General features: G+C 54.4%; 1 protein-coding gene across 1 annotated transcript in view; it reads left to right on the forward strand.

Moving 5' to 3' along the window:
* agbl2 (AGBL carboxypeptidase 2) overlaps positions 1 to 13,449 on the forward strand; it is a 74,800-nt gene that overhangs the window by 48,222 nt on the left and 13,129 nt on the right. Inside the window, exons 10-13 of the mRNA XM_070898721.1 lie at positions 7,065 to 7,191; positions 8,653 to 8,753; positions 10,137 to 10,267; positions 12,088 to 12,154. Coding sequence (XP_070754822.1) covers positions 7,065 to 7,191; positions 8,653 to 8,753; positions 10,137 to 10,267; positions 12,088 to 12,154 — 426 coding nt within the window. The remainder of the gene's footprint in view (positions 1 to 7,064; positions 7,192 to 8,652; positions 8,754 to 10,136; positions 10,268 to 12,087; positions 12,155 to 13,449) is intronic.

Consider the following 13,449-nt stretch of genomic DNA (forward strand, 5'->3'; position numbering starts at 1 on the left):
GTCACTGGGAGTAATCCGGAGATTACTACCTTTGAGGTCCTGCATTTTAATCTCTCTCCTAGCTCCCTAAACTCTGCCTGCAGGACCTCATCCCTCTTTCTATCTACGTCATTGGTCCCGATATGGACCACGACCTCTGGCTGTTCTCTCCCCCTCTCCCCCCAGAATGCCCTGCAGCCGCTCGGTGACATCCTTGACCCTGGCACCAGGGAGGCAACACACCATCCTGGAGTCACGTCTGAGAACGCAGAAACACCTGTCTGCTCCCCTGACTATTGAATCCCTTACCACTATAGCTCTTCCATTCTTCTTCCTCCCCCTGTGCAGCTGAGCCACCCGTGGTGCCGTGGATGTGGCTCTGGCTGCACTCCCCAGAGGCACCATCGCCCTCACCGGTACTCAGAACAGAGTACCGGTTGGAGAGCGAGATGGACTCGGGGGGGACTCCTGCTCTACCTGCCTAGTCCTTCTCTTCTGTCCAAGGGTCACCCACTCCCTCTCTGCCTACACACTCTTAAGCTGTGGGGTGGCCACCTCTAACAACGTGCTATTCACGAAGCTCTCAGCGTCGCGGATGCACCGCAGTGATTCCAGCCGTCGCTCAAGCTCCGAAACCCAGAGCTTAAGTTGCTGTAGCTGGAGACACCTCCTGCATATGTGGCTGTCCAGGCCACGAGAAGCGTCCAGGACTTCCCACATGGCACAGGATGTGCATTCCACGGGACTGAGCTGCCCTGCCATCCTTCTAGTTATTTGACCATGAACTAAATTGTCATGTATCTCACACTACTGTATATAATTGTATCTTACCATGCTATACATGACTGTAACTAGATATGACCTGTAACCACAAGCATACTTTACCACCAGGGATGCACTTGCAGGAGACACTGCATACCTGTCCCACACAGTTATATAAAGGCAGGTCTCAGGCAAGTGTGGCACTCGAGTGCTGTGAAATAAAGGTGCAGGTCCAGAGTGACCTTGACTTCAGCATGTGCCTCGTGTAAGTCTGTACTGCAGGGTCAGGACTTTACAGTGGCGACGAGTTATGGGATTACAGAATCCACAGAATGGTTACCAACGGCTCAGATGAGAAATACAATGCTGGAGACAATTGGGAGGACTTTATAGAAAGGCTCCAGCAAAGCTTTGTAACAAAAGACTGGTTGGGCGATGATAAGGCAGACAAGAGAAGAGCCCATCTCTTTGTGGCTCGAAAACATACGCCTTAATGAAGGACCTGCTGGCACCCGAGAAACCAGCAAGCAAGTCGTTTGAAGAATTGAGCACACTGGTGAGAAATCACCTGAAGCCAGCGAGCAGCCTAGACATGGGTTCTACAACTACAGACGCTGTGTGGGCCAGAGCATACCCGACTTTGTGGCGGAACTTCGGAGGCTGGCTAGTTTATGTGAGTTCTCTGATGAACTAAGGAGAGAAGCACTGGGAGACTTTTTTATTGAAGGAATAGGCCACGCAGGCATATTCCGAAAGCTTATAGAGACCAAGAACTTGACCCTAGAGGCAGCAGCACTGGTCGCACAGACATTCTTGACAGGAGAAACGAGGTTGATCTATACTGCGGGTACGACAACTAACGAAACATCGAAACAAGGGGTTCACAGCGTGAAACAAGCCGCTACCCCCACACACAGACAAAGGCAGGAGAGCAGGCCCTCAACAACAGGCAGTGGCTCCAGAAGCCATCAAGGGCCACATGAACGGCCGTTCACACCTCATCAACCCACAATGCGAGCAATCAACTACAGACTGAGAGAAGCTCAAGAGAGATCAGCCAGACGCAGCTCATCCTTCGGAAACAATGGAAGCGGTCTGTGCTGGAGATGTGGGGGAAGGCACTCAACAAGGGGGTGTCGATTTCAGCATGCTATTTGCAGAAACTGCAACTATACAGGGCATCTGGCTCGCATGTGCAGAAAAACAGCAGCTCGGCTGGTATACGAATCGGAAGGGTCGGAAAGCAGACCAGAAGACGGTGGGGGCAGTGCCTGGGACACCGAGGTACAGCGGGTCAACACGATCAATGTCCACTGTTCTTACAACAAGACGCCTCCAATAATGATGAGGGTCCTACTCAACAGGATACCTGTCAACATGGAACTGGACACGGGGGCCAGTCAATCCCTCATGAGCGTCCAACAATTTGAACAGCTGTGGCCGCACAAAAGCAACAGACTAAAACTCACAAGGATCGACACCAAACTAAGGACCTATACCAAAGAAATCGTTCCAGTCCTCGGCAGCGCCATGCTCTCAGTCACACACAAAGGGACAGTGAACCGACTTCCCCTGTGGATTGTCCCCGGGAGAAGCTGGCTGGCAAAACTAAATTAGAAATGGGATGATGTTCACGCCATGTCGTCAGAGGAACGAGCCTCCTGCTCAACAGTTCTAAGCCTTTTAAACATCTCTTTCAGTCAGGTGTGGGCACCTTCAAAGGGGCTAAAGTTAAAATCTACATCACACAGGATGCCAGACCGGTCCATCACATGGCTAGAGCTTGTGCCTTATGTGATGAGGGAAAAGATTGAACACGAACTGGACCGGCTTCTGCGGGAAGGCATTATCTCACCTGTGGAATTAAGCGACTGGGCAAGTCCCATCTTTCCCGTCATGAAGCCTGATGGATCCGTACGAATCTGTGGGGATTACAAGTCTACCATAAACAGAGTCTCCCTACAGGACCAATACCCACTGCCCAGAGCGGAGGACCTATTTGCCACATTAGCTGGAGGAAAACTTTTCTCGAAACTAGATCTCACATCTGCGTATATGACGCAAGAACTGATCGAAGAGTCTAAGCTACTCACCACCATCAACACACATCAAGACCTTTTTATGTACAATCGATGCCCATTCGACATCAGGTCGACAGCTGCTATATTCCAGCGCAACATGGAGAGTCTGCTCAAGTCCAGCCCAGGGATGGTTGTGTTTCAAGATGACATACCCATCACGGGCAGGGACACCGACTCCCATCTCGGCAATTTGGAGAAAGTACTCAGTCGATTGGATCGGGTAGGCCTACGAGTCAAGAAATCCAAGTGTCTGTTTCTCGCGCCCAAGGTTGAATTTTTGGGCAGAAGGATTGCCGCTGATGGAATCCGCCCAACCGAATCCAAAACCGAAGCAATTCGTCTGGCACCCGGAATGGCCCCGGAATGTCTCGGAACTGCGCGCCTTTCTCGGGCTACTCAATTACTTTGGGAACTTTATGCAGAACTTGAGCACGCTGCTGGAGCCTCTCCACGTGCTGCTCAGAAAGGGGTGCGATTGGTTTTGGGGGGATGCCCAAGCACGCGCCTTCAATAAGGCACGCAACCTTCTATGTTCCAACAGTGTTTTAGCCTTTTTTGACCCAGGTAAAAAGCTAGTTCTTATATGTGATGCGTCAATGATGCGGGTAAATTACAACCCATTGCTTATGCCTCCAGGTCACTTTCGCGGGCGGAGCGCGGGTACGGTATGGTTGAGAAGGAGGCGCTCGCGTGTGTGTACGGTGTCAAAAAGATGCACTATTACCTTTTCGGGGCCAAGTTCGTGTTAGAAACCGACCACAAACCCCTCACGTCCCTGCTATCCGAGTGCAAGGCAATAAACGACAACACCTCGGCGCGTATTCAGTGGTGGGCACTCATGCTGGCGTCTTACGACAACACAATAAGGCACAGACAACTGTGCCGATGCGCTTAGCAGGCTACCCCTGGCGACCACGGAAGGGTCCAACGAACAGGACTGTGAGATGGTCATGACAATCAATGCCTTTGAATCCACAGGTTCGCCCATGATGGCTCGCCAAATCAGAGCCTGGACAACCAGCGACCCCACGTTATCCTTGGACAAAAGATGTGTTTTAACTGGTGACTGGGCAGAGGCTCGCGATGCCTGCCCCGAGGAGATCAAACCTTTCCTTAGGCGCATGCATGAACTATCACGACAGGCAGACTGCCTGATGTGGGGCAGCTGAGTAGTTATGCCCTTGCGAGGCAGAGAGGCGTTTGTCCGGGAGCTCCACCGCGAGCACCCGGGGATCGTTCTTATGAAGGCCATAGCCAGATCCCACGTCTGGTTGCCTGGTGTTGACGCGGACTTGGAGCTCTTCGTCCGGCGGTGCACCATTTGTGCCCAACTCAGTAATGCCCCCAGGGAGGCCCCCCTAAGCCCCTGGCCCTGGCCCACCAAATCATGGTTGCGGGTGCATGTAGACTATGCGGGCCCATTCATGGGCAAAATGTTCCTCGTAGTCGTTGATGCATTTTCAAAGTGGATTGAGTGCACCATTTTAAACTCGAGCACCACCTCCACCACTGTGGAGAGCCTTAGAACCATTTTTGCAACGCACGGAATTTCTGACATATTGGTCAGTGATAATGGTCCGTGCTTCACCAGCGCAGAATTTCAAGATTTCATAGTTGACCATGGCATAAATCACATTAAGACGGCACCGTTCAAGCCAGCCTCCAATGGCCAGGCGGAGCGAGCAGTGCAAATCGTTAAACAAGGCATGCTAAAGATCCAAGGTCCCACGCTGCAGAGCCGCCTGTCGCGACTGCTGCTCGTCCGCATACAGATCTTGTCCGCATTCATTGACTGAGGTTCTCCCCGCGCAACTATTGATGAAATGTACCTTAAAGACTCGGCTCTCGTTAATCCTCCCAGACATGCATGAAATTGTAGAGGCAAAGTGCCGGAAGCTAACTGAGTACCATGACCGAAATTCGAGGGGGAGGTGGAATGAGATAGGGGACAAAGTGTTTGTGCTAAACTATGGCAGGGGTCCCAAATGGCTTGCAGGGACAGTAACAGGAAAGGAAGGAAACAGGCTACTGGTAGTACAAATGGACAATGGCCAAACCTGCCGGAGGCATGTAGGCCAAGTCAAAAGTAGATTCACCTGCAACATTGCAGAACCAGAGGCAGACTACAATGTGGAACTCACACCACACCTGGTGGTCAGACAGAGGGAACAACCTGAGGAACGGGCAGTCTCAACAGACAGCCCAGGCCAGATACCAGCAATCACACCGAAAGAAAAACAGGCACCAAGGCAAACTGAACCACAACTAAGACGTCCACGCGAGAGCGTAGACCACCTGAGAGACTGAATCTATAAAGACAATAAGACCTTGGGGGAGGGTGATGTCATGTATCTCACACTAGTGTATATAACTGTATCTTACTATGCTATACATGACTGTAACTAGATATGACCTGTAACCACAAGCATACCTTACCACCAGGGGTGCACTTGCAGGAGACACTGCATACCTGTTCCACACAGGTATATAAAGGCAGGTCTTAGGCAAGTGTGGCACTCGAGTGCTGTGAAATAAAGGTGCAGGTCCAGAGTGACCTTGACTTCAGCATGTGCCTCTTGTAAGTCTGTACTGCAGGGTCAGGACTTTATATAAATGATGCACGATGAACTATTAGACTATGAAATAAACCTCAAACTAGAAGACAAAAACACTCACCGGCTACTCACCAATCAGCTGTTTCCCTTGAGCCATGTCACTCTGATGTCACACTTTCGATTTTTGCGTCTGTTGAGTTGCTGCCGCCCCCAGTGAGATCCTTTTATCCCGGACCCCCACCCACCGTCCCTCTCCCAGTGAGATCCTTTTATCCCGGACCCCCACCCACTGTCCCTCTCCCAGTGAGATCCTTTTATCCCGGACCCCCACCCCCCGTCCCTCTCCCAGTGAGATCCTTTTATCCCGGACCCCCACCCCCCGTCCCTCTCCCAGTGAGATAATTTTATCCCGGACCCCCAACCCCATCCCTCTCCCAGTGAGATCCTTTTATCCCGGACCCCCACCCCCCGTCCCTCTCCCAGTGAGATCCTTTTATCCCGGACCCCCACCCCCCGTCCCTCTCCCAGTGAGATAATTTTATCCCGGACCCCCAACCCCATCCCTCTCCCAGTGAGATCCTTTTATCCCGGACCCCCACCCCTCTTCCCTCTCCCAGTGAGATCCTTTTATCCCGGACCCCCGCCCCCTGTCACTCTCCCAGTGAGATCCTTTTATCCCGGACCCCCGCACCCGGTCCCGCTCCTAGTGAGATCCTTTTATCCCGGACCCCCGCCCACCGTCCCTCTCCTAGTGAGATCCTTTTATCCCGGACCCCCGCCCCTCGTCCCTCTCCCAGTGAGATCCTTTTATCCCGGACCCCCGCCCCTCGTCCCTCTCCCAGTGAGATCCTTTTATCCCGGGCCCCCGCCCCTCTTCCCTCTCCCAGTGAGATCCTTTTATCCCGGACCCCCGCACCCGGTCCCGCTCCTAGTGAGATCCTTTTATCCCGGACCCCCACCCACCATCCCTCTCCCAGTGAGATCCTTTTATCCCGGACCCCCGCCCCCCGTCCCTCTCCCAGTGAGATCCTTTTATCCCGGACCCCCGCCCCTCGTCCCTCTCCCAGTGAGATCCTTTTATCCCGGACCCCCGTCCCGCTCCTAGTGAGATCCTTTTATCCCGGACCCCCACCCCCCGTCCTGCTCCTAGTGAGATCCTTTTATCCCAGACCCCCGCCCCCCCGTCCCTCTCCCAGTGAGATCCTTTTATCCCAGACCCCCGCCCCCCCGTCCTGCTCCCAGTGAGCTCCTTTTACCGCGGCCTCCCCGGGTCCCGCTCTCCTGCTGTGTAGGCGTTAATGGTGTGGTGGTCCCAGCCGGATTGAGTTTCAGGAGGAGACCATCCTGACGTGTGATGGGGGGTGTGTGCCTGTGAGTTGCCTCACCGAACCCTGCCCCTCCGCTACTGAGCACAGGCCACTTTGAAAACGATACCTCCTTCTCCCACCAAATCGCTCGTCTCCTGAAAGAGCCAATAGCTCCCCGGGGTCAGGTTCTGTGACTGGGCCGATCGCTCGACCCCTGTACCCATTGCTTGTGTTGGCTGCTGATGCCGTGCAATGGTTTTACTTTGTATTGGCTTGTTATGGGAGAGGGCGGAGCGAAACAAGATGTAAAGAATAGGAATCTAGCGGGAGGAGGAGAGTGAGTGAATGAACCAATCGCTAACTGCTTCTGTTAATGTCAGTTCTCGTACCAGAGCTGCAAGTTCAAGGTTCAAAAGAGTAAGGAGGGCACGGGCCGGATTGTGATGTGGAAGATGGGAATCACGCACAGTTATACCATGGAAACCACCTTTGCGGGATCCACCCTGGGTAAGTGAGAGAGCCCGATGATCATCTTCTTCAGCAGAGTAAGGCTGGTGTCACTTGCCGTTACTGTGTACAGGGTCAGAATACAGCAACTTGCATTTATATACAGTCTTTAATGCAGTAAAACGTCCCATGGTGCTTCACAACAGCATGAAAAACCAACCGAGCTGCACAAAGAAATATTAGGGCAGGGGACCAAAAGCATGGTCAAAGAGATAGGTTTTAAAGAGAGGTTTAGGGAGGGAGTTCCAGAGCTTGGGGCCCAGGCAGCTGAAGGCACGGCCACCGATGGTTGAGTGATTATAATCGGGGATGCTCAAGAGGGCCGATTTTGAGGAGCGCAGACATCTCTGGGTGGGGGGGGGGGGGGTGTTGTGGGGCTGGAGGCGATTACAGAGATAGGGAGGGGTGAGGCCATGGAGGGATTTGAAAACAAGGATGAAAATTTTTAAATCGAGGTGTTGCTTAACCGGGGCCAATGTAGGTCAGCGAGCACAGGGGTGAGCGGGACTTGGTGCAAGTTAGGGCATGGGCAGCAGAGTTTTGAATGAGCTTAAGTTAATGGAGGGTGGAAGATTGGAGGTTGGTCAGGTGAGAATTGGAATAGTCAAGTCTAGAGGTAACAAGGGTAAGGGTGAGGGCTGTAGCAGCGGATGAGCTGAGACGGGGCGGAGACGGGTGATGTTACAGAGGTGGATGTCCATGGTCTTTGTGTTGGAGTCGATATGACGTCATAAGCTCATCTCGGGGTCAAACAGGGCAACAAGGTGATGCACAGTCTGGGTCAGCCTCGGGCAGGGAGGCAGTGGGACAGAGTTGGTGGGAGTGGGGTTTGTGACACGGACCGAAGACAATGGTTTCAGTCTTCCCAATAGTTAGTTGGAGGAAATCTCTGTTCATCCAGCACAGGATGTCAGGCAATTAGTCTGACAATTTAGAGACAATGGAGGGGTCAGCAGTGTGCAGAGAGTGTGGAGCCCCTACATGATAAAACACTGCTACAGGACGGGAGGTCCTGCCTGATCAAACAGAGAGATGGGGCTGGAGGGGGGCTGTTAAAGCCACTGTCTGCGCGGGTTCACGGCTACTGACCTCCATGGCCTGCACTGGCGAGGTGCGTTTCACACTGTCACTTAGTTGTGGTACTGACAGCATCATCGCTGCTTCTGCACGATACACCAACCCGACACGGGTGGAAATGGCACACAGAGAGAGGACTGGCTGTACAAAGGCAACTTGGGGCTGAATCAGCCCAGGTCCGTATGCCCCCCTCAGTCTGAGGGGCCACAGAGGAGCAGCTTCAGGGAATGGAAAGCGGTGCCACTGGTCTAACCCGTGGGAGGGGAAGGGTGAGGTCCTCTTTGTTTAGATTGGCGCTGAGGCACATTACTGGACATGTGTGGAGGGAGCCGACTGTAACTAACCTGCGCTGTGCCATTTTACTGAATTGTATCCGTTCAACAGGCAACCGCAGAGCCACCCACTTCAGCACGGAGGACCTCAAGTCACTAGGCTATCATTTCTGTGACACACTGCTGGATTTCTGCGACCCTGACCACTCCAAGGTTAGCAGCTTAGACTGAAAGTCCCGCTCCCGCACCCCTTTGAATGTCTGCTCACTGGTTAAATACAACAGCATTTTATTACATAATAAGGACATAAGAAATAAGAACAGGAGTTTGCCATACGGCCCCTCGAGCCTGCTCCACCATTTAACACGATCATGGCTGATCTGATCATGGACTCGGGTCCACTTCCCTGCCCGCTCCCCATAATCCCTTATCTCCTTATTGGTTAAGAAACTTTCTATTTCTGTCTTAAATATATTCAATGACCCAGCTTCCACAGCTCTCTGAGGCAGCGAATTCCACAGATTTACAACCCTCTGAGAGAAGAAATTTCTCCTCATCTCAGTTTTAAATGGGCGGCCCCTTATTCTAAGATTATGCCCCCTAGTTCTAGTCTCCCCCATCAGTGGAAACATCCTCTCTGCATCCACCTTGTCAAGCCCCCTCATAATATTATACATTTCGATAAGATCGCCTCATTCTTCTGAATTCCAATGAGTGGAGGCCCAACCTACTCAACCTTTCCTCATAAGTCAACCCCCTCATCCCCGGAATCAACCTAGTGAACCTTCTCTGAACTGCCTCCAAAGCAAGTATTCTGGACAAAGTGTGGCCTCTGCAGCTTTTACTGAAGTTCACGATCACTGAACCCACGAGCTCAGAAATATGGCGACCCCCCCCCCACCCCTGAGTAGTGTGACAGGCTGTCCACACTGAGTGTTGTGGCTTGTACCCAACACACGTTGATAGGTACATATGATGTGCAGGTATGTGTGGTCATGTGCAAGTATGTGTGACCTGCTCCCAGTGTTCAAAAACAAACAAAGACTTGCATTTATATAGCGCCTTTCACGACCGCCGGACATCTCAAAGTGCTTTACAGCCAATGAAGTACTTTTGGAGTGTAGTCACTGATGTAATGTGGGAAACGCGGCAGCAAACTCCCACAAACAGCGATGTGATAATGGCCGGATAATCTGTTTTTTTGGTACGTTGATTGAGGGATAAATATTGGCCCCAGGACACTAGGGATAACTCCCCTGCTCTTCTTCGAAATAGTGCCATGGGATCTTAAATGTCCACTTGAGACGGTAGACGGGGCCTCGGTTTAACATCTCATCTGAAAAACGACACCTCCGACAGTGCAGCATTCCCTCAGCACCGCACTGGGAGTGTCAGCCTAGATTTTTTTGTGCTCAAGTTCCAGGAGTGGGACTTGAACCCACAATTTTGTGGCTCAGAGGCGAGGATTGCTCCCCACTGAGCCACAGCTGACACTGTGTGTGCAAGGATGTGTGACCTGCTTATTTATACACAGTGCAGTTTTGATTGCCATTGAAATGTCTCCCTCTCTCTCTGTCCCACTCTCCCATCCTTCAGTTTGAGCAGTGTCTGGGGGAAGTGCGGGCCGCTCTGCAAAGGGAGCTCCGTCAGCGGCTGGAGAGACTGGGCCAGCAGTATAATTCCGACATGACACTGAGTGACCTGTCTATCTCAGACTACGAGTCCAGGTATGAGCACAAATCAGAAAGGAAGCAGTGCCGAGTGTGACAAAAGAAAACGACACAATTGTGCCTGTGAGGTGTGATACTGGCTTTCTGTTCTGGTACCTGCTCACACAAACTCGCCCTGCCCAGCGTATTCCGCTACAGAAACCCCAGCGAGATGTCTGAGGGAGGGGGCTAAGTTCAGGCAGACTGTGGGTCCGATAACACAGCCCCATGGACTCCCCGGCCCAGCCAGGCGCTCCATCACCTGCTCACTTCAGCACTCCCAGTAATCCAAGGCTAGCTCGTTCACAGCATTATCCCAAACTTCGGCAATGTGGCTGGTCACATGGGGGGGGGGGGGGAGGAGGAGGGCCCTGTGTGTGGGGAGGGGGGAGGGCACTGTGTGGGGGGGGGGGAAGGAGGGCCCTGTGGGGGGGGGGGGGGGGAGGAGGGTCCTGTGTGTGTGTGGGGGGGGGGGGGAGGGCACTTTGTGTTTGTGGGGGGGGAGGAGGGTCCTGTGTGTGGGGGGGGTGTGGAGGAGGGTCCTGTGTGTGGGGGGGTGGGGAGGAGGGTCCTGTGTGTGGGGGGGGAGAAGGGTCCTGTGTGTGGGGGGGGAGGAGGGTCCTGTGTGTGGGGGGGGGGGAGGGCCCTGTGTGGGGATGGGGGGAGAGGGCCCTGTGTGGGGGTGGGGGAGGAGGGTCCTGTGTGTGGGGGGGGGGAGGGTCCTGTGTGTGGGAGGGGGAGGGGGAGGGTCCTGTGTGTGGGGGAGGAGGGCCCTGTGTGTGTGTGGGGGGGGGGAGGGCCTGTGTGTGTGGGGGGCGGGGGAGGGCCCTGTGTGTGGGGGGGGGGTCCTGTGTGTGTGTGGGGGGGAAGGGCCCTGTGTGTGTGTGGGGGGGGGGGGGGAGAGGAGGGTCCTATGTGTGTGTGGAGGGGGAGGGCCCTGTGTGTTGGGGGCGCCCTGTGTTGTGGGTGGGGGGAGGGCCCTGTGTGTGGGGGGCCCTGTGTGTGGGGGGTGAGGGGAGGGCCCTGTGTGGGGGGGGGGGTGGGCCTGTGTGTGTGTGGGAGGGGGGGGAGGGCCCTGTGTTGGGGGGGGGCCCTGTGTGTGGGGGGTGGGGGGAGGGCCCTGTGTGGGGGGAGGAGGGCCCTGTGTGTGTGGGGGGGAGGGGGGGAGGGCCCTGTGTGGGGGGGGGGCCCTGTGTGTGGGGGGATGGGGGGAGGGCCCTGTGTGGGGGGAGGAGGGCCCTGTGTGTGTGTGGGGGGGAGGGTGGGAGGGCCCTGTGTGGGGGGGGGGGGCCCTGTGTGTGGGCGGGTGGGGGGGAGGCCCTGTGTGTGGGGGGTGGGGGGAGGGCCCTGTGTGTGGTGGGCCGTGTGTGGGGGGTGGGGGGAGGGCCCTGTGTGGGGGGAGGAGGGCCCTGTGTGTGTGGGGGGGAGGGTGGGAGGGCCCTGTGTGGGGAGGGAGGGGGAGGGCCCTGTGTGTGGGGGGTGGGGGGAGGGCCCTGTGTGGGGGGAGGAGGGCCCTGTGTGTGTGGGGGGGAGGGTGGGAGGGCCCTGTGTGGGGGGGGGGCCCTGTGTGTGGGGGGGTGGGGGGAGGGCCCTGTGTGGGGGGAGGAGGGCCCTGTGTGTGTGGGGGGGAGGGTGGGAGGGCCCTGTGTGTGGGGGGGTGGGGGGAGGGCCCTGTGTGGGGGGAGGAGGGCCCTGTGTGTGTGGGGGGGAGGGTGGGAGGGCCCTGTGTGGGGAGTGGGGCGGGAGGGGGAGGGCCCTGTGTGTGGTGGGGGGGGGGCGGCCCCTGTGGGATTGATTCTCTCGCCCTGATCTGATTGGTGTTCCCTTGCTTTGATCAGCACCGGTGGGTCGGACAGCTCGGAATCGGATGGGCCACCAGCACATTTAATGAGCCTGGCCGCAAAGGTCAGTGGGGTCAGAGAGATTTTGTTACTTCTTCCGGATGTGTTCAAAATTTGTCACTTTCAGCCGTTGCGGGGTTTGCATGTGGGGCGGTGGCTGTTACAGTATCCACCACAGCGATCAATCCCCATGGCCCAGGGCTTCCAGCGTGGCGGGAGACTGGAGGGTGAACTGATGGTGGGGTGTAAAATGGTCAAAGGATTCGGTCGTGTAGATGGAGATAAACGATTCCCTCCGGTGTGGAGTCCAGAACAAGGCGACATAACCTTAAAACCAGAGCCAGGTAATTCAGTGAGATCTGGATCAGTTCTGTGCAAAGGCTGTGCATGCTGGGGGCCATTGCAGATCCCTGTTAGTTCAGGGTAACAAGGGATATGGAGCCAAGTCTGGTCAATGAAGTCAAGGTACAGATCAGCCACAATCTAGTTGAATGGCGGGGAGGTCCGATGGTCTGAATGAGTTCCTCCTGTTCAGATGTTCCAGCTAACACACTGAAACATTTAGAACATAAGAAATAGGAGCAGGAGTCGGCCAATCCTTCCCCTCGAACCTGCTCCGCCATTTAATAAGATCATGGCCTCAACTCCACTTCCCCGCCCGCTCCCCATAACTCTTGACTCCCCTGTAGTTCAAAAATCTGCCTATCTCCACCTTAAATATATTCAATGACCCAGCCTCCACAGCTCTCCACGGCAGAGAATTCCACAGATTTACAACCCTCAGAGAGAAGAAATTCCTCCTCATCTCCCTCTTAAATGTGCGACCCCTTATTCTGAAACTATGCCCCCAGTTCTAGATTCCCCCACGAGGAGAAACACCTTCTCTGCATCTACCCTGCTAAGCCCCCTCAGAATCTTATACGTTTCAATAAGATCACCTCTCATTTGTCTAAACTCCAATGAGTATAGACCCAATCTACTCAACCTATCTTCATAAGACAATCCCCTCATCTCCGGAATCAACCTACTGAATCTTCTCTGAACTGCCTCCAATGCAAGTATATCCTTCCTTAAATACGGAGACCAAAACTGTATGCAATACTCCAGGTGTGGCCTCACCAATACCCTGTACAGTTGTAGCAGGACTTCTCTGCTTTTATACTCTATCCCCCTTGCAATAAAGGCCAACACTCCATTTGCCTTCCTGATCACTTGCTGTACCTGCATACTAACTTTTAGTGTTTCATGTACGCGGACATCCAGACCTTTCTGTACTGCAGCACTCTGCAGTCTCTCTCCATGTAAATAATATTCTGCTTTTCTATTCTTCCTACCAAAGTGGATAACCTCACATTTACC

This window comes from Pristiophorus japonicus, chromosome 14 (assembly GCF_044704955.1).
Source record: "Pristiophorus japonicus isolate sPriJap1 chromosome 14, sPriJap1.hap1, whole genome shotgun sequence".
In the NCBI taxonomy this organism is placed as follows: domain Eukaryota; kingdom Metazoa; phylum Chordata; class Chondrichthyes; family Pristiophoridae; genus Pristiophorus; species Pristiophorus japonicus.